This window comes from Rhinatrema bivittatum, chromosome 3 (genome assembly GCF_901001135.1).
Source record: "Rhinatrema bivittatum chromosome 3, aRhiBiv1.1, whole genome shotgun sequence".
Lineage (NCBI taxonomy): Eukaryota > Metazoa > Chordata > Amphibia > Gymnophiona > Rhinatrematidae > Rhinatrema > Rhinatrema bivittatum.
The window spans coordinates 162,760,776-162,787,792 of record NC_042617.1 but is presented as its reverse complement, the minus strand read 5'-3'; the positions used below and the strand labels follow the sequence as shown (position 1 = coordinate 162,787,792).

General features: G+C 45.6%; 1 protein-coding gene across 2 annotated transcripts in view; it reads right to left on the bottom strand.

Moving 5' to 3' along the window:
• MTR (5-methyltetrahydrofolate-homocysteine methyltransferase) overlaps positions 1–27,017 on the bottom strand; it is a 357,506-nt gene that overhangs the window by 293,544 nt on the left and 36,945 nt on the right. For both annotated transcript variants that reach the window (XM_029593902.1, XM_029593903.1), the window contains exons 5-9: positions 16,538–16,630; positions 15,259–15,365; positions 11,110–11,169; positions 9,057–9,151; positions 5,438–5,538 (exon numbers count right to left, since the gene is read on the bottom strand). In XM_029593902.1, the coding sequence (XP_029449762.1) occupies positions 5,438–5,538; positions 9,057–9,151; positions 11,110–11,169; positions 15,259–15,365; positions 16,538–16,630 (456 nt within the window). The remainder of the gene's footprint in view (positions 1–5,437; positions 5,539–9,056; positions 9,152–11,109; positions 11,170–15,258; positions 15,366–16,537; positions 16,631–27,017) is intronic.

Here is a 27,017-nt window from a genome sequence, read left to right as displayed (position 1 = left end):
GATTACTCCTAGTAAAATTCCTGGAGATGAATGCCTACAGGCACCCCTACGGAGGAAAATCACTGATCTTCATTGGGCAGAAAATCTGGACACAACGGAACCGGATGATTCAACTTTTGGCCTTAAGGATCTTTGAAAGGACCGATTTCTTCTGAAACCGTACAATTGGGAAGTCAACTGCTTCCCCTAGGGTCTTTACAAGTTTAAGTTCTTGCTAAAGGAAAAAAAACTTGTTAGACAGGCTTTGAAAGAAGCATCCACCACCCAGTGCCATGGCCACAATAGCCTTCATGCTGCAACTGAGTATACAGAACTAGAAGAGATCCCAAAAACCATATCAGGCTTTCTCCAGGAAAGCAGCCCAATACTCCTGCCAAGCCATCCCCTACCTCTCAGGGAGTTACTGTACCCAGCACAAGCACCCAGATATCACAGACAGTGATCTGCCCGATAAAGATGTGGATGAAAAGGCATGTTTCAATATAACTTAAATATTTTATCTATTTTTCTGGGGAAACTCACTGACGACAGTTGTCGTCAGTGAGTTTCCCCAGAAAAACGAGCAGTCAAGAGTCAGGAGAGTCAAATCCAGGCCACCAATGATAAAGGGACTACTGCATAGTCCAGCCACCTTCCCTTCAGTTTCAGCCTTCCAGTGCTGGTGGCCAGCGGAGCATGAAAAGCAGGATTAGATCCTGGCATGAACAGGAAGCAAAAAGCCTGGTACAGGCCAGGGATTAGGATCAAAACCAGGAATCCAGGAACTCAGGAGGCAGAACAAGTAGGAGCACATAAAATAGAATCTGAAGGAGAAGTAGTCTTCCAGATGCAGGAACAGAGCCAGAATTCGAGGACTGGAAGGTAGATCCAAGCTCTAGCAACTGAAGGGAGAAAATGCCTCAGTATAAATACAGATCTATACAGGAAACAAGATGGCTGCTAGGGGGAAGCTAGGAGAATAGACCAGATATTCCAGGCAGCCCACAGTGCCACCTACAGATTTGAGGAGCACTCAGCAATAGATTGATACATTATCCTAGTGATCTTTAAATTCTGGGCCTCTTATTACTGTAATAGTTTTTTTGCAGGCACCCACCAAAACAAGATATTGTGTAACATCTGGTAGCAAAGAGTATAACTTGGTGAAGCCCTGACACCTTTGGACTATTTTCAGGGGATTCCCAATCCATTAGCAGCATACCCTGCATTTCTGATTGAAGAAGAAAGGCATCAGTAGCATGTGATCTTCTTGGTGTCTGGGTACTTGCTGGGTTCTTGTGGCCTGGTTTGGCCTCTGTTGGAAACAGGATGCTAAGCTTGATGGACCCTTGGTCTGACCCAGCATGGCAATTTCTTATGTTCTTAGATAACCTACAGAATCCTTGCATAATAGGTTGCTGTACTGGAATCTCCACAATCTGAAAAACTGACATCCTAAGGGTCATAACCATCTGAGATATATTTTTTTAAACAAATAGGCAGAAGACAGAATCGTTCTCATTCTCTGATGCCATCTGTTCTGCCTCTAAGCCAAGGACTGGCAACTGTCTACATCCAAAGTTTCCTTTGGGACAGAAAAAAATGAAGGTACTCTTCCCACAGAATCCCCTGTTCCAAACACCACTCTGGATAATTAGGCTCATATTGCCACCCCACATTCGCAGCTGAAATGACCAGGGCAGAACCCTGACCTGTGGCGGCTGCAGGCCCCCCCCGCTCCCCCCTTCATCAGATTTCTGTAAACACTGAAGTCCTGCTATAAAATGCCAATGAAAAACAAATATTCTGGATCAAAATCCCCTAGACAGAAAGAGCAGGAACTGGGTATTTCAGCAGAGATTTCCCACACACAAGAGAAAAACACAGGCCCCCTTCCCAAGGGAAAAAGGCCTCAGCTTGGGAGACAGAACATGTGGGAATGACCCATGAAATACATATGAAATAGCAATCTTTCCTGCCAAACTGGCCATCTTTGAAGAGAAAATTAAAACAGACTCCAGCACCGGACTCAACTGCTATCACCCCTGGATTCAAGGGCCTGACTACAAGCACTGCCAAACTTGTGCTGCTGTACTCAGTGGCCTTCACAGCTTCCTCTGAAGAATCTCTGCCGCTAATGCAAATAGGACAGTAGGAGCAGGCAGCAAAGCAGAAGCGCCAACTCACATAAACTCTAGCAACCAGGATCCATTACAACACATTCAGAAACTGCACAGAAATACTGCAAGACTGAAGACAAAAATGAGACTGATAGCTGGTGGGCTCTGCTCCAAAACTGGCTCAAAGATATCCCCCTCAATCAATCCACTAGAGAATGACCCTTCTCCAGTTGTTTGCTTCAGCAGAAGCAGCTGATCTCCTCACCTTTTTCTGTTTTGTTTTTAAAGCTTTAATATGCCAGAGAGAGAAGGTGGGGAAGGCAGCTTCAAACAGAAGCTCCTCCCAAGCCAAAAACAAGTTTCCACCCTCTAAGCTCTACCAAAACTCCTCTGGGCTTGGAAACCCTTCATAAGGCTTAACTGGGAAATGCCAGAAGCCTGGTCTGCAGGTCACTCTCAATAAAGCAGAAATGGCTGACAAATACAAAACCGCCCGAAAATTCTCCATCAGGCCGGACCAAGGCCAAAGCTTGAGAGCCAAGTTCCTACTGCATCAGACCAGTATGTCCTGCCATCTACTGGAGACAAAGAATATTGGCTTTTTGCTAGAGCTGCACCATGGTAACTACCAGTGATGATGTCACAGAACATGCCCCTTTGGTAGAACATTGGGTGCTAAAAAATCATTCTGTGGACGAGATCCGATTTTTTGTGATTAATAAAGTTACATTAAAGTATGGAGGGGATTTGTCCGGAGCTTTGAGAAGAATGGAGCAACGTTTCATTTTTAATTGGCGCACTGTTACACCATTGGGTTTAAATGATGCCATTGAATGGCATGCATTTTTCTAAATGAGAACTAATTGAAGGGGCGGAGAAATGTACTGTTTGAATGATAGTATATAAAGTTTCAGGTATTCAACATTGTTACTTCATTTCCGGCGTAGGACGTCACGTTAGGTTACACGTAAGTATGGCGGTGGTGAATCGATTGCGGTCAGGAGTGTTATAAAGTAAATGGTAAGTTTGTATTCAAAAGGATATGTTATAAAGAATGTTTTATTGTTGGTTTCTAATAGATACAATGAGGCACACGCAAGGTTCCATAATGAATTAAGGTTTATGAATTATCGGAGGAACACTATTGAAGGTTTGGAACCGATGCTGATGCTTGGTTGTAACGTTTTTCATTATTGAGCTGTGTGAGTAAATTAAGATATGAGGTAGAAGCTTGGGTTAATTTTTTTGGGGAAAGGTTTATATAATGTCTTGGTTATTTTATTGTAGTGATCAGAAGTTGAGTTTGGAAGAGGTGTCCGTTTGGAAATAACCCTACTTATATTGAAGGTAGAATAAAAATTGTGTGGATATCTCTATTTTCTGAGAGGTAAGCTGTGGGTTAATATAATGGTCATTGGTTGATTGATCAATTTTTTGAAGTACATGATAAAGTTTTTTATATCTTATATTTTGTTTTTGGGTCGTTCAGTAAGGATATAAATATAAGAGGTCTCAAGACAGAAATATTGGGAGAAAATCAACCGACTTTGTTGAGAGCAAGTCCCTGAGGAAGCCTGATTGGAAGGCGAAACAAGGAGATCCTTTGTTGGACATGACATGGACAGGACATGGATAGGATATATAAAACAAAATTAAGCAATATAAAATGAATCTTTGTCTTAAAATTATAATGATGTGTATTGGTTAATTGCAATTTAGAATTGTTTGTGCAATACAGAATTTTTAATGTTGGTGTGTGAATGGTGGTTGAATGCGTAAGTTTAGATTTTAATATGTTTAGATAGGTGAATACCTTGTGTTTTCTAAATAAACAATAAATTATATTATGTATGTTGTCTCTCTGTGAAGTATTATAGTTTACAGAAAAAGGTGTGTCATTTGTTTACATCTGCTAACAGGGGAAGAAAACCACAGTTTGTTAAAAAATAAAAATAAAAAAGCCTGAAATTTAAGGCATGGTTCCATGATGATTAAAAGAAGCTAATTTAAAGCAAAATGAATGAGACATAAGGGAATGAAGACCCTTGTTATTCCAAAAAAGAAAAAATTCACCTTTAAATAAAGAAAAATTCTACAATCTTATCAAGAATAATCCCTTTAAAGGGCAAAAAGGAGATAATTTTATCATTAGTGTTCCTTTCATTTTGACACTAATGATAAATGTCGCCTTAATCAGTGAAAAAACATGTTAGTTATAAATAAATAAGTATATAGCAATTTTTTTTAATTTAGAAAAAATTCAATGAAAGCTCACATAAAAACTGGATGCCGGTACATAATGTTTTTAAATGACTGCCACATTGGCATGTAGATAAATTATAATCATTGCAAACATTAAAAACACCCAAAAGAATACATATTCGGAATACCCTAACCAAACTTGCTAAAGCATCTTTCAATGCAGAAAGAATTTCTAGAAATTCCTCTAAACATTAGAAGTTTTCCTTGTGGGGCTCTCTCTAAAAATGTTTTCATAACAGATTTTTGCAGAATCTTTCTACACAGATTTGATTTAGCAAGTATACCATATATAATAGTTTTTCAAAAAAATTGTAGGTAAAATACTTTTAAATGTATATTAGCTGAATACCTGGATATGCTATCCCCTGTGGTTGAGAAAGTCTGTAGGTTGCGCATATAGGCACACTCAGCATGACCTTTGATTCTTGACAGAAAACTGGGTAATTCTGGCCAGCTAGTGCTGAATATTTATGCTGACTGGGGAAGGTTTAACTGTTCCCCAGTAACACTCCCAATGCCTCCTCCTTTTGTCTGGCTTAATTTTGTGCAGGCTATCATTTGCCAGACAAATTTCAGGTGGTCAGCAAAGGGCGGAGTGGCACAAAATAGAAACAGCAAGGTTTGTTCAGCCAACTTCCCAAGCTAGCTTCACAAAACTATTAGAATATTGACCTCATACAGTTCTCAAGGCCCTCAAGTTGAGATGCTTTCCAGGATAACCTGGGTTTTAAACTAAGCACATGGAAATACAACCCAGACATGGAATAAGTTTGGCAACCACTGATCCTGTGGCAGAATAATATGTATTAACTCTGGTCAGCCAAAGAGCAGGCCTAAAGTTAATTGGACAACTTTGGTTTACTTTAGAATTGATATTCAGCCCAATACTATTTGTAACCATACCCAGACAAAGGCAAATGGAAAATGTTGTCCAGTTAAATTTAGCTGCACATGAACAGCTCCATATCCAGTCTTTTTGAGTTTAGAAACCACTGCTTTGGACCAAACATTTCCATCCCCTGAATGCTCTTGACCCTCCTGACATGATTATTTTTGGGAACTTTTCACTCACACACCTGCGTTTGGATAACAGATGATGTAGGCCGTTGTGTTTTTTCCAATCACTTCAATGAAGGGTCTCATTTCACTCGCTCCTAAGGCACAGTTTAGCCCAATGCTGAAAAATAATTTTTTTTTTACAGTTATATTTGTGTCTGCAGATACTGACCACCACAAAATATTATCTGTCAATGTTTTGGCTATGTTCCCAATTCTTTGCACTATAAAATCTTTCCCAGTTCACTGCCACTATAAAAAATACTGACCAGGACTGCTGCCAGGTCCAGGGCTAACCCAGGTTACAAAAGCAAATCCACAAAGGCCTCAGTTCCATGAAACAGAGGTATAGAAAGTATGCACAGCAGTAAATTATCATGCAACAGCAGCAAACATCCCTCAAAGCTGGCCCAAACATAATTTTGCTCCAATGTCAGAAAATAAATGTGAAATATTTGGCCAATAAATTTGATTCGCGTGGAATGAGCCGAGACGCTGCGAGGCGGCACCCACCCCGCCGCAATGTAAGCCGATGAGATGGCGTCCTTTATCCAGCGAGCAATAGTCGTCTTGGATGCCTGAGAACCTCTCCTCAGTCCTGACCAGAGGACAAACAAATGATCGGATACCCGGAAGTCATTGGTAACCTCCAGGTAACGGAGCATTACACGCTTGACGTCCAGGAGCCGGAGAGACCGGGGTTCCTCTGGAGCAAACGCTGGAAGCTCCACCGTTTGATTGACGTGGAAGGCCGAGACCACCTTTGGTAGGAAGGATGGCACCGTACGAAGGGAAACCCCGGAGTCGGAGAAACGCAGATAAGAGTCCTGGCAGGACAAGGCTTGAAGTTCTGAGATCCGGCGAGCAGAAGAGATGGCTACCAGGAAAACAGTCTTGAGGGTCAGGTCCTTGAGGAAGGACCCCCTCAGGGGTTCAAAAGGAGGGCCCGACAGCATTCGCAGCACCAAGTTGAGGCTCCAAGAAGGGAAAGGATCCCTGACCGGTGGCCGTAGGTGTTTGGCACCCTTCAGAAAACGTGCGATATCCGGCTGAAGGGGTAGAGAGCAGTCCTTCTGTACCAAGACATTCAAGGCCGCCACCTGAACCCGGAGCGAATTATAGGCGAGACCCTTATCCAGACCATCCTGTAGGAAATGAAGGATCAGCGGGACAGTCGCCTCCATGGTTTGGACTCCGCGGTCGGAGCACCATGCTTCGAAGACCTTCCAAACTCGAACATAAGCGACGGAGGTCGAAGGCTTGCGGGAACGAAGCATCGTTGAGATCACTGTCTCCGGGTAGCCCCTGTGGCGGAGACGGCGCCGTTCAAAAGCCAGGCCACAAGACAGAAGAGTTCTGCCTGCTCGAAAAATACCGGACCCTAGCGCAGAAGATGAGGAAGATGGGACAGGCGAAGTGGGCTGTCCACCGTCATCTGAAGTAGATCTGCGAACCATGGCCGACGGGGCCATTCCAGGGCGAAGAGAATTACAGTCCCTCGATGATGTTCCAACCTGCGGAGAACCTTGCCAACGAGAGGCCAAGGAGGAAACACATAGAGCAGTTGATCCGACGGCCACGGAAGGGCGAGGGCATCCACCCCCTCCGCGCCGCGCTCTCTTCTGCGGCTGAAGAAGCGTGGAGCCTTGGCGTTGAGAAAGGTCGCCATTAGATCGAGGCGTGGAGTCCCCCAATGACGGATGATGAGATGCATTGCCTTGTCGGAGAGAGCCCACTCGCCGGGGTCTAACTGTTGATGACTCAGGAAGTCCGCCTGAACGTTGTCCACCCCGGCGATGTGAGAGGCCGCTATCCGGATGAGATTGCTCTCCGCCCACTCCATCAGGGGAGTAGACTCGAGGGAGACATGCTTGCTTCTTGTCCCCCCTTGACGATTGATGTAGGCCACGGTGGTGGCGTTGTCCGAGAGGATCCTCACCTCTCTGTGTCGCACCAGGGGAAGAAAACGCTACAGTGATCTGACTAACCCCAGGACAAAGCCCTGGCAGGGGCTTGCCTCTGCAAACCTCCAGAACTCTTGGATTGGCAAAACCTCCTATTGTCCCGAAACCTAGTCCGCACAGGCACAAACTTCCTACCCTTAGGCTTGTCTTCCAGCAACTTGTGCACCTTGTACTCCCCCAGATGCTTCATTATCTGCTCCAAACAAAGCTTTCCATTGAAAGGAAGTGCTCCAAATTGCGACTTGGACCACATGCCCGCTGACCAATTCCGTAATCACAACAAATGTCTAGCAGACACTGCCGAAATCATAATTTGGAAAGAGGTCCTGATAAGGTCATAGAAGGCATCAACTCCATAAGCTACCGCCACCTCCAGTCAGCCTGCTGCACCGCAGTTCCCTCTGAAGCTTGCAAATCAACTGCTGGACACAATGCACACATGCACTCTGCACCAGACTGCTGCACATCGCAGCCCTTACGGCCAGATCTGAAACCTCAAAGATTCTCTTGAGATGAAGCTCTAACTTACAATCTTGTACATCCCTTATCACAGCTGAACCCGCTATTGGAATAGTTGTTTTCTTGGTGACCACCAACACCAAAGCATCCTTGGGAAGAGCCAAAAACTCCAAGGTCTCTTCCAACAGAGGACAGAGGTGAGCCATAGATCTGACAACTCTCAGCCTGGATTCTGGATTGTCCATTCTCAAACTACCAGCTTCTTTACTGACTTATGAAAGGGAAACGTCTTCGCCGGCCCTCACAGGCCATCCAGCACTGGATCTGCTCCCCCCAAGTCAGACTCTTCCTGCATCAGTAATTCTTAGTTCCTGAAGAACCTGCGGAATCATCAGCCAGAGCTCCTCTCTGCAAAACAGATAAACCACTTTGGGATCATCCCCTTCCACCATAGGAACCTCCTTCGGGTCCCCAGCCAGGTCTGGCGCCTCCTGCAGCAGATCTGCCCCAAGGATCTCCCTGGGGACACCTGCAGATCCTTGGAATTATCCATATCCCCCTGCAGATCACTGGTCACCAAGGACAGGCCCAAAACATGCAGAACCCAGTCGGCCCACTTTCGCTTAGCAGGACTGGACCTGTTGCATGTTTTGGGTCCCCCCTCCATGGATCGAGGCTGGGAACTACCATGACCCCCTGATGCCTTTTTAGCCAAAAAGACCCAGTGCATCCGAAGAACAAACTCCAAAGAAAAGGCCCGGGAGTCCTCAGAGTCCTGGTCTTGTGAAAATTCAACATCTGCGGAGCCATCATCCAGGGGGAAATCCTCCCCTCCAAAATCCCCTTGATCCATCCCAGCACCTGCACCAGCTGGGGACAGATGCATCGGGGAAATATCGGCTTCTCCTGAGGCCGCTGAGAACTGTGTGGCACTATTAAATATGGCCACTGCTACAGTGGTTAGACAGCAGTGTCAGTAAAATTTAGTCTCCATCTGTGGCAGGGGTATAGAATACAGGAGTCTGGACTGATCCGAGTATGTACTGGAATGTCTGCTACTATAGAGGCACAAATTGTGATCCAAAACTACATAAAACCTGATACAGCCTACACATGCATAGCAGCCAATGAAGCCCTTATGATACATGCAAACCTGAAAAGAAAAAAAAAATGCTTTCAGAAACACAAAGAGAACAAAATTAATTTATCTTCTCACCAAACTGGCTCTGCATGGGATACACTAATGACAAATGCTTCTCCTGTCTGGCCAGAGAGGGTGCGGCCACTCTTGTCTACAATGGTCCCAGAAATCTAAAATCCACAACCACAAAAAAAGATTATTAAAGGAAAGGGGAATGACTTTTTAAAAAGTAATCTCAAACTCTATGGTAACTTCATTAGAGATAGGTAATATCTAGCAGCTATGGTTCTGTGCCAGCTCTTGACTGTAGACTGAAGTTTTGGGGCAGAGTTGCACTCAGGGTGTAAATTCCCATGTTTGCTATGCAGCCCCAACATATTCTGATGTGTACCAAAGGTATGCTGAGAGGCCCAAGACCTGAAAAGTGTAGAGACTGGATTGCTCTAGTTTATATAAGACATACAGTGAGCAAGAAACCTAAAAATGTTAAAAATAAAAAAATAAAGCTTGTAAGTTTAACTATGGGTATTGTACCATGCTAAATTTGGAAGTGTGCAAAAAATCATGCATGTGAGCAAATCTCTAGGCACAGAGGGGCCGATGTGCCCTGGGGACGCCATGCAATATTTAAATTATAGGGTCGCGTTAGCAAGGAGGCGCTAAGGTTGTTTGCACGCCCCTGGTACCTCCTTGCTAAGGAGAGCCTGAGTGCATCAGCCGTCACACAGCAACAGACGGACGCTTCTCAGTTGATCATCAGTTTCCTGCACCCAACTGTCAGTGCTTTTTTTTTTTTACTTTTTTTTTTGTTAAATTACTTTAGTTTTTCCTCCTATTTAATATCGCAACAATATTAAGTAGGAGGCAGTACAGAAAAGCAGTTTTTTCTGCTTTTCTGTACTGGTTTAAGGAGTGTTCAGGTATTAACGTTAATTTCTGATTGCTAAATGTGCATCCTAGACGCACTTTTTTTTTTTTGCATACAGAGTGAATAGCTAATAGCCCCATTCACATGCATTTTCATGTGATGAGCGCTATTAGATTCACTTCTATTTGGACACCTTGTTGTAAAGGCACTAATCCCCTTATTGCATAAGAGGATTAGTTAGCGCCTCTACAACCCACATCCAACTGTTGGTTAACAGTGCGCTCAGCTGAGCACACTACATTGCATCGGCCCCAGAGTCAGATAAAACCCCCACCCTGCTGAATATCAGTTTTGCAATATTAAGAACAAAAAGCCTGAGGACAAATGTGTCCAGATATTTGGTCCTTTACAAAGATCAGGAATTGTACACAAAGGAGGTGTGTGCATTCAGCTGACAAGCCTGAAATTTCAGCATGCTATGTCCTCATCATGCACTGTGAAAGTTGCCTTATCCCACAGCTCTCCAAGCACACAGGGAAGGCAATTTTCAAAAACCATGTACCTGTATAAATGGCCTTTTATGTGGTTAAAAGAGCTTTTGAAAATTAACCAGCCAGTATGCTGGTAGAAACAGGCTTTCTCGGGGCAGGGTTTGAACAGGAGAGGCAACGGTGCAAGTAGTTTTGCATTTTCAAAGCAGTGTGCATTGTGGCTGAAGGATAAAATATACGCATAGAGAAAGTTTTGAAAAAGGAAAACGTGTGTTATTTTCCTTTTAAAAACTGGTGTCAAGCCCATGAGTTAAAGTACCTCTGGGCTTAGCATCGAAATGCAGAGTTTTGAATCTTGCCTGCTAAAGGATTTAAATGCATAGTCATGTGATATGAGATGCTCTCTCATCATTTCATAATTCTACCATCTCCTACGCGCTTGTTTTGACATTCTCAGACTGTGAGCTTGGATATTATCTTCAAAGCTACAGTTGTCCTTTTTGGACAAAAAACTTTTAGGTTTTTTGTGGGGTGGGGAGGGGTAAGGGGTTTAAACCACAACTGAATGCCCCAGGCTAGTCAGAAACTACTAGTAATACTACATCATCTCTTATTTCTGTAGCACTGCTAGACATAGCCAGCACTGTACAGTTGTACATAAGAGATGATCCCTGCTTCACCAAATTTACCATCTAGCAAAAACACAAGAGAAATATAAAGCTTCAAAAAACTACAAAACAAACTCTGAAAGGAAATATATTTTACTTACAAATATTGGTTTCGGTTCGTACTGCTCTTCGAACAGTTGTTGAATAGCAAAGAGGGCTGCCTGTTTAAAATTTAAAAAGAACAAAAGTAATGTTTATTTTACAGGAATTGTTGCCAACAAAGAACACTTGGCATGGATGGCAGTTCAACATGCAGGAGGTTGGATAAGGTTCCTGAATTTTGGGTATGATTGCCAACTGTTAGTACATTTACTGACAGATAGCAAAAGAAGCAAAAACAACAAAAATCCCATGACAGTAAAAATAATTTCACATTGTAAAAATGTTCTGAATGTCGAGGACCTGCCTCCAACACCATGAGCTCAAGCTCTCTGAGGCTGCGGTACTCAGTAGTCAAATCAGCATATTTAAATACCTGCATTGTGCCCGGTGTTTTGGCTGTGGGGGGAGGGGGGGATAATAGGCGGCGTGCGAAATACCACGTATTACCTCAGTATTAAGGCGTTTACCGCGTAATATAGCCCTAATTTCGTTTAGTAGACCATTCCCTTGGCTTTTTTTTTTTTTTTAAAGGCACTTTGAGAACCATACCTACCCACTGCTTCATTACCCACATGTGCCCCTGCTTTTCCCTTCAAGCTTTCTGCACATACATCACCTGTAACCATTATCCTACACACTTGCCTGGCAGACACGTTCACACACAACTAAACTGTAATAACAAGACACAAACCTTACACTATATACATTTTAATGAAACAGTTAAATCATTTTTGTGTTGATTTTTTTAGTTTTTGGAGATGGATATGGTAAATTTCTTTGTATATGCTATGCATAATTACACATCTGATTACATATTATCCCTATATGGTGCTGAAACACTGGGAGACAAGCAGACTTTACCACTATGCGGACTGTATGAAAATTACCCTCCCTGAGCACAATAATTGTGCTCTTAATTCATGTTTTGTGTACACAGCTTTTAGGCACACATCTTTTATGCACACAAATCCTGTTTTCTGCATTACCTGTGCACAAATCACCATGTTTTGAGCGCTCCAAGTATATTTTGTGCCCACATTTTTTTGTCAGCATACTATTTTTATTTTTTTTTTAATTCCTGAGGCACTGGCATACCATTAGCTCACTGCATCAGGAGTTAAATTTTAGTGCTCGACTAAAGAAAATGTGCACTGAAGTTTAGGGCACATTTGTTTTTTACTCACATGCTAATACATTGGGGCCTTAGAATGCAAGCTCTTTTGGGAAGGCATGAAGACTCCAAGCCAAAACCTCAAACCATCTTTGAGCAGGATCTCCAGATTCCGAGCCTGGACATTTTTTAGAGCTGCCACTCCAGCTACTGTAATGGATGTTTTCTCCAGGACTCAAAAGATATGCTGCGGTCAGGGTTATAGCTTCGCCATAGCTCTCGCTACCTCCAGGCCTGCCTCAGGAGATTCCCTCTCCCAATCTACCAGCATCTTCACTGTCATGGGAAATGGAAAGGCCTTAGGGGTCCTCCTTAATCCCTCCAGGACCAGGTCACCCCTTCATTATCCAAGTCCTCCCAGGTTTGTTCCGGCAAGGGATAGAGCTTAGTCATAGCTCTGGCTACCTTCAGGCCCACTTCGGGAGACTCCCACTCCCAATCCACTAACTTCATCATCTTCCTGGGTAAAGGAAAACCACCTTAGGAGGCCTCCGTAGTCCCTCTAGGACCAAGTTCACCCCTTAATCACCAAATCTTCCAACACCTGGGGAACAAGTAGACCTAACTCCTCCCTGCAGACCAACTGAATTACCCAAGGGCAGTTCACCCTCAGCAGTCGGGACTTCATTAAATAGGAGCCACTAAATTGCTGACCGGGACCTTGTCCAGCACTACTGCAGTATCCTGCCGCTGATCGAGCCCATCCAACTCGTCCGATGTGTCCCCATTCTCAGGCGTGGACCATTCCAGCCCAAGGAGATGCAGGATCCCTCAAGAGCCTGCCTGCTTCCCCCCTCCCCCCCCCCAAAAGGCTTTTTAGTCACAAGGGGTTTCCTGGGAAATGGCCACCTGGATCCTGCCTCCTTCTCAGCCAAACAGGCCTTGTGAAGAAGCAGGACAAGATCCGCTGAATCTGAAGAGGAGCGATCCTGCTCCCTGTCCCTTCCCTGCCACCAGCAGGGATTAAATAGACAGGCAAAAGCAGGGAAGAGAAGTCTTGAGGCTCTGAAGCAGCCTCTTAGCTTCTGCCATGTGCTCTCAAAATGGTTGCCGGTGCCTCTGACCTCCCCTAGGGCTTGCAGAACCGGCCCAGCTGACCTCTTGGTCTGACCACCCCCTGATGGGCCTGCGGAGGTCCCAGCCCCTCCCAAGGCACCCTCCATATACAACGCAGTTGTACAAAGTCGAATTCCTCTCATACCACAGCAACTTTTCTGGCACTAAACAGGCACTGGCCTGAATCACGGTCTGGCCTAAAATAGCCCTTGCCACTGAACAAACACCAACAGGCAGCATATCCCCGATGCTAAGCGAGCCCCCCGGCCTGGTGATCAGGAGATTTTTGCCCTCACTTACTCGGCCCTGCCTCTTGGCAGCTCAGCCAATCAGCACCTGAGCAGCTCCCTTCACAGCATCTTCTATTTCTTTTTCTTTTTTTTTTTTTTATGAAGGCACAGACACCAAACAAAGGAAATAACCAGCAAACAAGGAAAGCACAAAGGAAAGAGCTACTTCCCTGCTTCTGGATCCGGAGGGAGCAAAGGGGGTGAGGGACTCAGGACCCCTGGCTTTCACCTCCTCTGACCAATAAAGGCTGAGCTAGCTCAGGGGTCATCAACCCCCCGCTCACCCTGCTCAACCCAAAGGATGGCCCATGAAGGAACCTAACACCTTGGGGAGCCTTCCAGGAACTTCTGTCTTCCTTTTTTTTTTTTTTTTTTAAATCAAACCCCAGACTGCAGGTTTGCACCTCTACCATCTGCTAGAGACAGAAATACTGAGGGAATGCAGGTGGCACTTTCGGTTATGTAGCAGTGCCTCAAAGTTTTTGATCTTTGCCTCCATCTGCTGGTAGGGATGCATAAACCCACTTGTCTGGACTGATCCAGGGTACGAACAGAACAGTTGTTAGAGGTCTTGTAGCACTGTCTAGCAGGCATTGTGTAGGGATGCCCTGAATCTGAGGAGGCATTATGACTTATGTTAAACAGTCTGCAATTGATCTTCTATAAATTTGGCTAATCCTAGTTCTACTTCATCTTCATAATATTCCGTGTCAATGAATTTCACAGGTTAACTGTGTGTTGAGTAAAGCAGCACTTCCTTTTGTCTGAAATGCATCTGCTGCCTGACAATTTCATCGGGTGCCCCCTAGGACTTGTATTATTGTATTATTATTATTGTATTATTAATATTATTGTATTTGTATTAATACAAATCCTTAACCATCCTACACAATGAAATTCACAAAGTCAACAATTCATCCCTGGACAACATGATTACAATCCATAAATCACCCCGTTCTTCAAGATCTTCGAACAAACTAAAACTATTCATTCCTCCTCTCTCATCTGCAAAACTATCTTCTACTAGACAAAGAGCCTTCTCTATTGCCGGACCAAAAGAATGGAACTCTATCCCAGGATACCTAAGTTCCATCAAAGATCCCAAAAATTTCAAAAAAGAACTAAAAACATGGTTGTTTAGACAATCATACACAGAATGATATAATCTATATCTATATTTAACAATTCAACCCCATCTTGAACCCTAATACTTCTGTACAATAAGTCTTTGCAAAATTTAAACCTAATTGGTATCTTTCTAACATGTTATTCTCCGCTCTTTACTGAGATGTTATATGTTATATGTATTACTATTTGTATTATATTATATTTATAATTTATATCTGTTCTATGTAATGAAGTTGTTACACTGTAAACCGGAATGAAGGCTCCCAGCTATATTTCGGTATAGAAAAGAACATAAATAAATAAATAAAAGTATTACAAGGTACAGTGAGTAACAGTTCTGTATACTTTCACCTTGCTTTTCATGACCACATATACCCTAACTGTACTTCCATTCAGTTGCCTCTTTCCCAAAAGATCCCCAGCTGAATTCCTCTGTGGTCAAATGTTTGAAGCTTGCAGTTGGTGTATGCCTAAATCAAGTCACATCTAGTGACTTTTCTTACCTTCGCGTTGGCTGTATCAAAAATGGTTTCCACTAACAAGATATCCACACCACCATCCAGAAGACCTCTGGCTTGCTCTCCATAAGCTTTTACAAGCTCATCAAATGCTAGAAAACAGAAAAGATTCTGCTGTAAAACCTTTTAGACCCTATGACAAGAAACACTGATTTGTAGTTGTCAACTGCTTCATGCACTTCACTCAAACCATTTTTTTTTTTTTTAAACGCATTGTTTGCATTTCTGAGATCTCTTCCATCCCTGATAAGTGCTCCAAATCTAAGCAGGATATGTGCCAAGTAACCTCTAGCAACTGAAAAAAAAATCCAACCATCGAGCAATGAAAGAAGTAAATGACAAGAATGAAGTAACACTGGACCACGTTACCTGAGAACATACCTCTCTGATTCAGGTACCACATGATTGGGTAGTGGGTCTCAAACCAAGCCTCAGAAGCACCCAACCTTACTGGATTTTCAGGATACCCACAGCACATATGTACAAGAAATTTGCATACTCTGGGTCTAAGAACCATGTTCATGTCTGCAAATATCTCATGAAATGAAAGCCAGACTGACAAAGGTGCTCCTGATGACTGGGTTAAAGGTCCTAATGTTGAGGATCTCTGGAAATATATACTTAGAGCCAATAGCTGTAGAGAAAAGCTTTTTATTTAATGCTATAAAATATCAATCTTAAATTTAACTAATACGGAATGTATCCTAAGGAAAGGCAGAGTGCCACGCAAGGCATCAACAAACTCCCTTTTACTGATAGCAAAGCATTATATAGAATTTACAGTTGTATATTTTCAACCCCTAAACTAGGTTATATAATTGTTAACATTTCTATGCTAGGGTTTCTATTATAAACAAATAAGCTGAATGGCCATATGATAATTTGCTCTTGATCTCCATGCTAATTCATCTTCAACTCTTATGCTGATGTTACCATCTATGGCTCGCAATTAGATGGCCTCGTGGTCCTGTTCTTTATGCATTTTTATGTAGTTTAAAGCGTCCATCTGCCTGGAGTACAGGAATACTGACTTCTTGTTTGACATATCAAAAAATGTTTAACTGCAACTGAGGGTCTATGAGCACCCACAATTCTAAGGGGTGGGATTCAAGATTTCCTTCCAAATTCACACTCAAATGTTCAAACTGGGATGCATTCCCTATTCCAGCAGGTTTTTTGTTTCTTTCTATCTTTTACTGAGCTTGCATTCTGACACCAACACCAGCTGAACTCTCCTCCCAGACAGTGAGATCGAAGTACTTACTGATATTCCTGTAGTCTGGCCTTTCCACAGAAGGCGACACAGAGAGCGTTCGGTTTGTTGGACCCATGGCACCTGCTACATACCTCTTAGCCCCTGCAAGAAGAGAAATTTAATTACCCTGCAATCAGAAACAACCTGTGTATATTCATTCTACTGTCACCAAGGCAGGAGCCAGTCACAAACTCTATTCTTTCAAGAGAATCTCTTCTTTTATGAAAAAAGAATCTCCAGTAGGTACCAAAAATGACCCTCTAACTTCTCAGCTAAACACACAATATATATGCTTGATTGTTAGCCTTGTATAACAATGCCTCTTTGTAGGTAGATTGCGCTAGAATATTGGCAGATACAGAAGAGAGCAAGGGCCTTATTAAGGAAAATAAGATTTTAGACAGCAATATTTACTTATTTATCAGCATTTATCAATTGCTTTACTAATTAAAAATCATTCAAAGCAATGTACAAAATAATCGCTAACCATACACGGTGTTTTCCTTCAATAGCACAAGGCTGAGCCATCTCTTCAAGCTTGAAGACCTTTGCTCTTCTGAGCATGTGCGGCAGTTCCCGCGCGACTGACTGCTATGAGGTCTTCTCAGTTTTAACAAAGCATACAGAAGGTATCTACCTCAGAAGGCTATCCAGGAAGGAGGGCGGGTACACATGACTAATTCAACCTATCTACAGAAAACACTGTTTACAGTAAGCAAACAGTACTGTATCGCTCCATGATGAGACCGCACCTTGAATACTGTGTACAATTCTGGTCGCCGCATCTCAAAAAAGATATAATTGCGATGGAGAAGGTACAGAGAAGGGCTACCAAAATGATAAAGGGAATGGAACAACTCCCCTATGAGGAAAGACTAAAGAGGTTAGGACTTTTCAGCTTGGAGAAGAGACGACTGAGGGGGGATATGATAGAGGTGTTTAAAATCATGAGAGGTCTAGAACGGGTAGATGTGAATCGGCTATTTACTCTTTCGGATAGTAGAAAGACTAGGAGGCACTCCATGAAGTTAGCATGGGGCACATTTAAAACTAATCGGAGAAAGTTCTTTTTTACTCAACGCACAATTAAACTCTGGAATTTGTTGCCAGAGAATGTGGTTCGTGCAGTTAGTATAGCTGTGTTTAAAAAAGGATTGGATAAGTTCTTGGAGGAGAAGTCCATTACCTGCTATTAAGTTCACTTAGAGAATAGCCACTGCCATTAGCAATGGTTACATGGAATAGACTTAGTTTTTGGGTACTTGCCAGGTTCTTATGGCCTGGATTGGCCACTGTTGGAAACAGGATGCTGGGCTTGATGGACCCTTGGTCTGACCTAGTATGGCATTTTCTTATGTTCTTTGCTCTTTTCCGTCAATAAGCAGGCTGAATTAGCTATGCTGTCTGGGGAGTCCCAAGCTGAAGGCTGCAGTGGAGCCATGTGACTATGATCTCTCCTGGTTATTTGTAAACCAGATTCCTGAAAGGACATCCCTTACTTGTCATATGAGCGATCTTGTACCAATCTACTGAACTGACTGAGGCCAATAGCTGGTCAAAGCAGTAATGAGACATGAGTATAAACTGATGACCACGTTGCTGTTTTGCAAATGTCCTCAACTGGTACACTGTGTAGGTGTGCTATTGAAAAAGCAGTTGCGTGCACTTGGTGCACCTTAACTGAATTTGATAATTGCAACAAAGCAGAATTATAGCAGAGCTGAATACAGTTTAAGTGATTCAGTTTGATAACATTCTTCCTGTCACTACTACTCCCAAGGAATTTGGATTATAAGACATGAATAACTGTCATGTATGTCTAAGGCCTTAAGTCCTGCGTTTGTAATAAGCCGAGGTTCATTTAATTCCAAAGTATGTAGCATTTTTTCCCTGTCATTCTCGTGTGGTTTTGGCAAAAAGGTAAGAAGTGTGATAGATTGGTTGAGATGAAAAACAGACATTTTCAGTAGACTTTTTGGATGCATCTGAAGTACTACTTTATCATGGAAAAATTGCAAATATGGAGGAAAATGAACCAAAGCTTGTTCATTTGTTTTGAGGCCAAAATGATTGCCAACAAAAACAAAGCTTTACCGGTTAAGTACTTTTTTGTTTTAACTCTTTATAAGTTTTTATGGCACAAATGAACAACTAACAGGTGTGCAATGAACATAACAATCCAGCTTAACAATATGAGGCCACAAGTCAAGAGCATACAGCCTAAAGAAATATATCTAGGGTTCATAATATGACAATTAGAGGCATAATTTAAAAGAATAAAACCACAGCAGGGCTCTCACACCAACTCCACAATATCAGCTAAATATTGATAAGGATCCCAAATCACACTGTACTGAAACTGCTCGTATCTCATAACACATCTTAGACACTCAATATCAGCAATAGTTTGAATTTGTTTATGCCAGTGATCAATACATGGATTCCTTTTCCAAAAGGTGACTATGGTAAAACATGCTGCCAGTAGTAAATGACCCAAACATCTGAATTTCCTGGGTACCAGTGAACCTTCCCAGCGGCCTAAAAGGCCTAAAACAGGGGCACCGTAAATAGGAAGATTAATTATTTCCACAATTTCTTAAGGCAATTTAAGCCAGAAGCGCTGGACCCCGACGCAATGCCACCACATATGTAGATAAGATCCTTGCTCACCACACCCTCTCCAGCATTGGGAACTATAGGTGGGAATTAAGGCTGAGTAGAATACAGGAGTAAGATAGGTTCTATACAACAGGCGAACCACAAGTTCAACCTGACGCTGACAGATAGAACTACTGTGGGCGTATGACCAAATAAGTTTCCACGTTTTAGCAGTGAGGGAAATGTCCAAATCTTCGTTCCAACAATCAAAGCACCCGCTTTCTCTTGAAGAATCCCAGAATAAAGGACTGTGGTGCTTTTAGCATGTGCATCATGGTCCAATAAGTATTTCTGCAGCCCACTAGGCTCTGGTAGAAGAGTATAGGAAAATTAGTTTCTTACCTGATAATTTTCGTTCCTGTAGTACCAAGGATCAGTCCAGGACACCTGGGTTGTGACTCCGCACCAGTAGATGGAGACAGATTAAAACTTGTGGGCGGAGCCATATATAAGCCCCTGTGCCAGTCACAGCCCCTCAGTCATACGTAATGTCAAAGTAGAAAATCCAAAAGCCAACATAGCTAACTATAGAAATTCACTAAGAAAACCAAAAAACAACTACAACACCCCTACAGGAAAACAGACTCCCCAACCGGGAGAGCGAACAAAACAAGGGGTCAGCGTATTAAAAAACAACAATGAGCGGACTCTCCGTTACTATAGCGCAATACTGCGGGCGGGATCCTGGACTGATCCTTGGTACTACAGGAACGAAAATTATCAGGTAAGAAACTAATTTTCCTTTCCCTGTACGTACCAGGATCAGTCCAGGACACCTGGGATGTACCAGAGCTAAGTTACCGAGGGTGGGAAGCAGAGAGTCCCGCTCGGAGTACCCTCTCTCCAAATCCCCCAGCATCAGCAGCCTGAACATCCAACCGGTAATGTTTAATGAATGTATGCAACGATTTCCAGGTAGCCGCCCTACAAATCTCTTGAGGCGATACCTGAGAAAATTCCGCCCAAGACGCAGCATGAGACCTCGTTGAATGAGCACGAAGACCCACCGGCGGTGATTTACCGCGCAAAATGTACGCGGAACCAATGGCCTCCTTGAGCCAACGGGCGATCGTCGTGCGGGACGCAGCAGAACCTTTCTTTGGACCCGATGTCAACACAAACAGATGATCCGTCAACCGAAAAGAATTTGTGACCTCTAGATAGCGAAGAAGAGACCTCCGCACATCTAGCTTTCTCAAGTCCCTTGATTTCGGGTCAGAAGACTCCCCTACCGCAAAAGAAGGAAGTTCAACTGATTGATTCAAATGAAAAGCCGATACGACCTTAGGCAGAAAAGATGGAACGGTCCGCAAGGAAACCCCCGAATCGGAAATGCGCAAGAAGGGCTCCCTACAGGACAAAGCCTGCAACTCGGAAACTCGACGAGCGGACGCAATCGCTATCAGGAATACAGTCTTCAACGTGAGATCTTTGATCGTAGACCGCTTAAGAGGCTCAAACGGAGCTGAGCATAAGGCCGAGAGCACCCAGTTGAGGTTCCAAGATGGACAAGGGAACCGCAAAGGAGGACGGAGGTGTTTCGCTCCCCTAAGAAAACGGGAAATATCAGGGTGGAGAGCCAGGGAGACTCCCCTGACTTTACCACGCAAACAACCAAGCGCCGACACTTGGACCCGTAGGGAACTGCATGCTAAACCTTTGGCCAGCCCAGCCTGGAGAAAAGCCAAAATATCAGGAATAGTAGCGGAAGTGGGATCCAGACCCCGCTCTACGCACCACTCTTCAAAAACTACCCAGACTCTAACATAGGCCAGAGATGTAGACTGCTTCCTGGATCTCAGCAATGTGGCAACTACCGCATCTGAGTAACTTTTGCGTTTCAAACGATTCCTCTCAAAAGCCATGCCGCGAGACAGAAGTGATCCGCATCCTCTAAACAGACGGGGCCCTGACGAAGGAGCCCCGGAAACCCCTGTAGACGAAGGGGCGGCGCCACCGACAATTGGATCAGATCCGCAAACCACGGACGGCGCGGCCATTCCGGCGCCACCATGATCACGTTGGACGGGTGCAATTCTATGCGCCGCAGGATTTTGCCGATCATGGGCCACGGTGGGAACACATACAGTAGCACCTCCGCTGGCCAGGGAAGAGCTAACGCGTCGACCCCTTCTGCTCCTCTTTCTCGTCGACGACTGAAAAATCTCGGAGCTTTTGAGTTGTGCCACGTGGCCATCAGGTCCATGTGGGGCGTTCCCCAAGTCCTGCAAATGAGAAGAAACGCTTCTTCCGCCAGCTCCCACTCTCCCGGATCCAGGTGGTGCCGGCTGAGGAAGTCCGCCTGGACATTGTCGACTCCTGCTATGTGAGACGCAGCGAGATCGCTGAGATGCCGCTCTGCCCAGGCCATCAAGGAACGCGCTTCCTCCGCTACTTGAGGGCTTTTCGTCCCGCCCTGGCGATTGATGTAAGCCACGGTGGTAGCGTTGTCCGACAATACTCGGATCGCCTTTCCTCGTACGAGGGGTAGAAAAGCTTGCAATGCCAGACGGACCGCCCTGGACTCTAGGCGGTTGATAGACCACCGGGTCTGATCTTCTGACCACAGACCTTGAACCGATTTCCCTTGGCAGACTGCACCCCAACCGGAAAGACTGGCATCTGTGGTCACCACTGTCCAGTTGGGAAGGAGAAGAGATACTCCACAGGAGAGATGTTTGGAGTCCAGCCACCAGCTCAGGCTGGAGCGCGCCTGACTGTCGAGATGCAGTGGAATATAAAATTCCTCTGAAATCGGTTTCCAGCGGGAAAGCAATGAAAACTGCAGCGGCCGTAGGTGAGCGAATGCCCAAGGGACTAACGCCAGCGTGGAGGCCATAGATCCGAGAACCGTCAGGTAATCGCAGACTCGCGGACGGTGCTGAGACAAAAGCCGTCGCACCTGAGACTGTAATTTGCATATCCGTTCCTGAGAGAGAATCACTCTGCCCCGTTTTGTGTCGAAGACGGCTCCTAGATACTCCAAGGACTGAGTGGGTTCCAGATGACTCTTGTTGTAGTTGACCACCCAGCCCAGGGACTGCAAGAATTGAAGCACCTTGGCTACCGCCTGCCGACACAAGCTCTCTGACTTCGCCCGAATCAGCCAATCGTCGAGGTAAGGGTGAACCAGGAGGCCTTCCCGACGTAAGTGCGCCGCCACCACCACCATCACTTTCGTGAATGTCCGAGGCGCTGTCGCCAGGCCGAACGGAAGAGCCCGGAACTGGAAGTGTCTTCCCAGAATGCAAAACCGTAGGAACCGCTGGAACGCTGGTTGGATGCCCACATGAAGGTATGCTTCTGTGAGATCTAGTGACGCAAGGAATTCTCCTGGCCGCACTGACGCAATCACCGAACGAATGGTCTCCATCTTGAAGTGAGGGACCCGAAGGCATCTGTTGACTCCTTTGAGATCCAGAATGGGTCGGAAAGTGCCGTCTTTCTTGGGAACTATGAAGTAAATGGAATAACGGCCCTTGCCGTACTGATCGGCCGGAACCGGAGAGATGGCCCCCAAGCTTTCTAGTCTTCGAATGGTATCTAGCACCGCCGCTTTCTTCTTGGGATCTTTGCAGGGCGAGACCAGGAATTTGTCCACTGGGATGCGAGCAAAATCTAACTCGTAACCGTGTCTTATCACATTGAGGACCCACTGATCCGACGTAATGCTGGCCCATTCCTCGAGGAACAAGGATAGACGCGCCCCCACGTTTGGGACAACGTGCTGAGGACGCAAGGAGGGATGAGCCGGCCGAACTTCATTGCGAAGGCTTGGACCCCGCACCCGACGGGGCTCCTCCTTGCCTGCCAAAACGTTTGCCTCGAAAGGACTGCTGCCAGTGAGTGTTCCGAGAAGAGGACGGTCTATAAGAGGACCCGGTGGATCTTTGTGGCCTGGACTTTCGGGATCCCCGGAAACGAGCTCTGCTGGAAAAAGAAGAGCGTGCCCGGGCCCTATCCTCTGGCAGCTTAAACGCTCGGTTCTCACCTAGAGAAACCATTAAGTCATCTAACTCCTTTCCGAACAGCAATTTCCCTTTAAAGGGTAACGCCCCGAGGTGAGCCTTGGACGAACCATCCGCCGCCCAGTTGCGTAGCCAAAGAAGACGGCGTGCCGACACCGCTGCTACCATGGACCTAGCTGAAGTGCGTAAAAGATCATGGAGCGCATCAGCCCCATATGCAATAGCCGCTTCCAACCTATCTGCTTGGGAAGCCTCCTCCGGAGAGAGATCCGCATTAGCCTGCAATACTTGGGCCCAGCGCAGACTAGCACGCATAGCAAAGTTCGTGCAAATGGCAGCTCGTACTCCTAGGGCGGAAACCTCAAAAATCTTTTTGAGTTGAACCTCCAACTTTCGGTCCTGAATATCCCGGAGGGCAGTTGCTCCCGTGACCGGGATGGTAGACCTCTTCGTGACAGCGGAGACCGCCGCATCCACCTTCGGGAGTCTGAGGAGTTCCAACGCCTCCTCCGGTAAAGGGTAGAGCTTATCCATGGCTTTGCTGACTTTCAAACCCAGCTCCGGAGTATCCCATTCCTTGAAGAGGATATCCGTGGATGAGAAATGAAAAGGGAAGGCGACCGCCGGCCCTGTGAGGCCGAGCAAAACGGGATCCATGTTCGCCTCCTGGCGGACCACCACTGGGGGAGCCTCAATCCCCAGCTCCTGGAGAATGGCTGGGATGAGAGGTGACAGTTCCTCTCTGCGGAATAGCCGCACCACCTTGGGGTCATCCCCGTCTAAGGCCTGTGCACCTTTCCCTGCACTAGGCTGTGCCGTTGCATCCGGTGCTGCCGTCCCGGCCCCCATCAGGGGCTCTTCGGAGGCCTCCGTATCCGTCCCGGGGGAATCCTCGGAATCCGATTCCTGCGGCAGCCCCCGGGGAAGCCGCTTCCCTCGGGACGAACTCTGGGCGATCTCCGCACCCTTCCTGGCCTTCTTTTTCCGAGGCGGGGACTTGCGGATAGCAGTACGCGAGACATCCCCCCGTATGCGCTTGCTGCGCTTATATCTGAGGACTTTGCGCAGTAACAGCGCAAAGTCCTCAGAAAATTCTCCGGAACCCGCTGAATCGCTACTCGAGTCCCCCGGGGACCGGGGACCTCCCTCGCTTTGTCACGCTGCGGGGAAAGCGCTGGAGGTAGAGACGAAGCCCCCACTGTCTCTCTGGAAATTTCCCGGCCCGTGGCCAAAATGGCTGCCACTCCCGCGCTAAGCGGGAACAGCTCCTGAGGGGTGACAGAGGGGCCCCCACCTCGCGGCGGCGATCGCGCGACCCGGGACCGAGCTCTCCGAGGTGCTGCTGAGGTGCCCTCATCACCCGGGACACAAGCCGAACAAAGGCTGTCCCGGGAGAGACTGCGAACCGCGAGGCATGCCGGCGAACGCGGGAAAACAGAGACGCGAACAGAAAATTCACCTCAGAAGAAAAAAAAATTCAAAATAATCAAAACGGCGCAATTCGGGGACCTCCCCCCTTCAGGCGACGCCCCCCACCGACCGAAACGGAACGGCAACGCCAAGGAACAGAGAGCCGCAAAAAAATAAAAGTAAAACTTTTTTTTTTTTTTTTTAACAGAAAAAAGCGCTGTCCCAGGTTCTGAAAGCCCTATTTCCTGCAGGGGTGAGTGAACCAGGCTCCCTGGTGTCACCCCTGACGCTGCCACTAGCTCAGCCGGGTCCTCAACCCTGGCAGCGGCCTCGACCGGGGGAGGGTAGTCCCCTCAGGACCTCTCAACTCCCCTGGGAGGCAGGGCAACCGGGAAAGAATTAAAAAGAAACCCAATTTAGCCCAGAACAAATAGACCTAACAAAAAACTAATTCAAAAAACCAAACCTGACAAACACCAGAATCAGGTCAGGAAGGGCTGTGACTGGACCTGCACCATCTACTGGAGACAGAGTAAGACTGAGGGGCTGTGACTGGCACAGGGGCTTATATATGGCTCCGCCCACAAGTTTTAATCTGTCTCCATCTACTGGTGCGGAGTCACAACCCAGGTGTCCTGGACTGATCCTGGTACGTACAGGGAATCAGGTCAATAAGAGCAGAAACTGCGGCCCTAAGCTGTAAATAGTTCACATGCGTGGATGCCGGGAGGTCAAAATCAAAACTAAGGGCCTCAAAGGTTTGGGTTTTTTGTGTTTTTTTGTGTTTTTTTTTAATGAATTTTACAGTTTAAACACAAGAATACTTGTACCAGAAAAAGAATGAGAAATGTGCCAAATCATATACAATAATCAGCATCATATTAACATGAAAAAAAATAAAAGGTAATTATTTCCACAAATTTCTCAAAATATAGGAAAATGGGGGAGACCAAGAAAGAAAAGATTAACATTGCAATAAGAGAAAGGAAATAAAGAACCATACCAAAACATTATTTCCAAATTGCTATACCATCTTAAAGAGCTTCTTGGGCATGCAAATCCAGGAAAGGTCTGAGAAGGTTTGAAATATAAATAATTAACATTAAGATATTTCACATGACATTTACATGGATCTCTCCGACAGGCTCTTAATCATACATACACATGATCTCTCTCACTTTCACATACAGGTTCTCAATCATACACTTACATTCATCTACTTCTCTCACACACAAAGGATCTTAGTCACACACACATACTCTCTTTCACACAAACAAGTTTTCAATCACTCATTTATATGCTGTCACACACACACACACATAATCTCAAACACATATGCTTGCTTATTCATTCACTCTCTCTCTCCCCCCCACCGAACTAGCAACAGCAGCAGCCTCCTCCATTTCCAGTTCTCGCGGCCCCGAGAAAGGACTCCCTTTGCCGTGGGGGCTAACGTTGCTCCTCTTTTGCTTTGAACTGTGCTGCTCTTCTTCAGACCATGCCTCTCTTCTTCGAGCTGATGATGCACGCACTAGCATGGTCTCATCTTCCCGCACACGTGGCTGCTGTACACCACATCCTCTTCCGGGGGGGGGGGGGGGGGGGCGGGAAGAAGAGGCCATGCTGATGCCGCCGACTCCAGCTCTCCTGCTGCTTTCCGCTCGGACTATCAGCATTTTAAGCCTGGGCAGAGGATGACTTCCTATTTCAGAGGGGCAAGGGAAGCAGCTGGGTCAGTGGGAGACCGGGAGGTGTGGCGACACACCTGTGTTTCCTGACACACCGGTTGAGAACCGCTGGTCTAGAACAGCCTGGCCAAAGCTCCTTCCCCACCAACGGCAGGGCTGTTCCTGATTAGTCCTTTTCACTGACACTTGTCAGTGAAAGAACCAATCCCCTTTCAGTCCACTCCCTTTCAGTGTCAGTGAAAAGGACTAATCAGGAACAGCCCTGCCGTTGGTGGGGAAGGAGCTTTGGCCAGGCTGTTCTAGATGCACAGCCACTTCTCCTGGGCGCCCGATGCAGAGCACTAGGGACTCACAAATCGTCCCTTTTAGTGTGGCAGCTCATTTGCCTATTGCATCGAGCACCCAGGACAGATAGATGTGCGTGCATTCAAAAAATGTGTGCCCGGTTTGGACGCACGTTTTTTAGATGCTGACGTTGCATTGGCCTGTAAGTGTGTTATGTTTAAGCCTTGCAGAGGATGAGATGCCCAGCATAGGGCTACATCTTGTGGCTGATGCCTGCCTTCCCATAGTCCCCAATATTGTATACCAAGAGGCTTTAATCAGTTAATCTTGGGTTAGACAAATCTTTTCCCCTAGAACAGGGGAAAGGGTCTGTTTAACCCAAAGTGAAGAACAGGCGTTTCAGATAATTAGATATAAAAAAAAAAATAGAACAGGAAGTGGATAAGCAAGAGGCTAAAGTTCTTGTCTGCTCATGAGAAA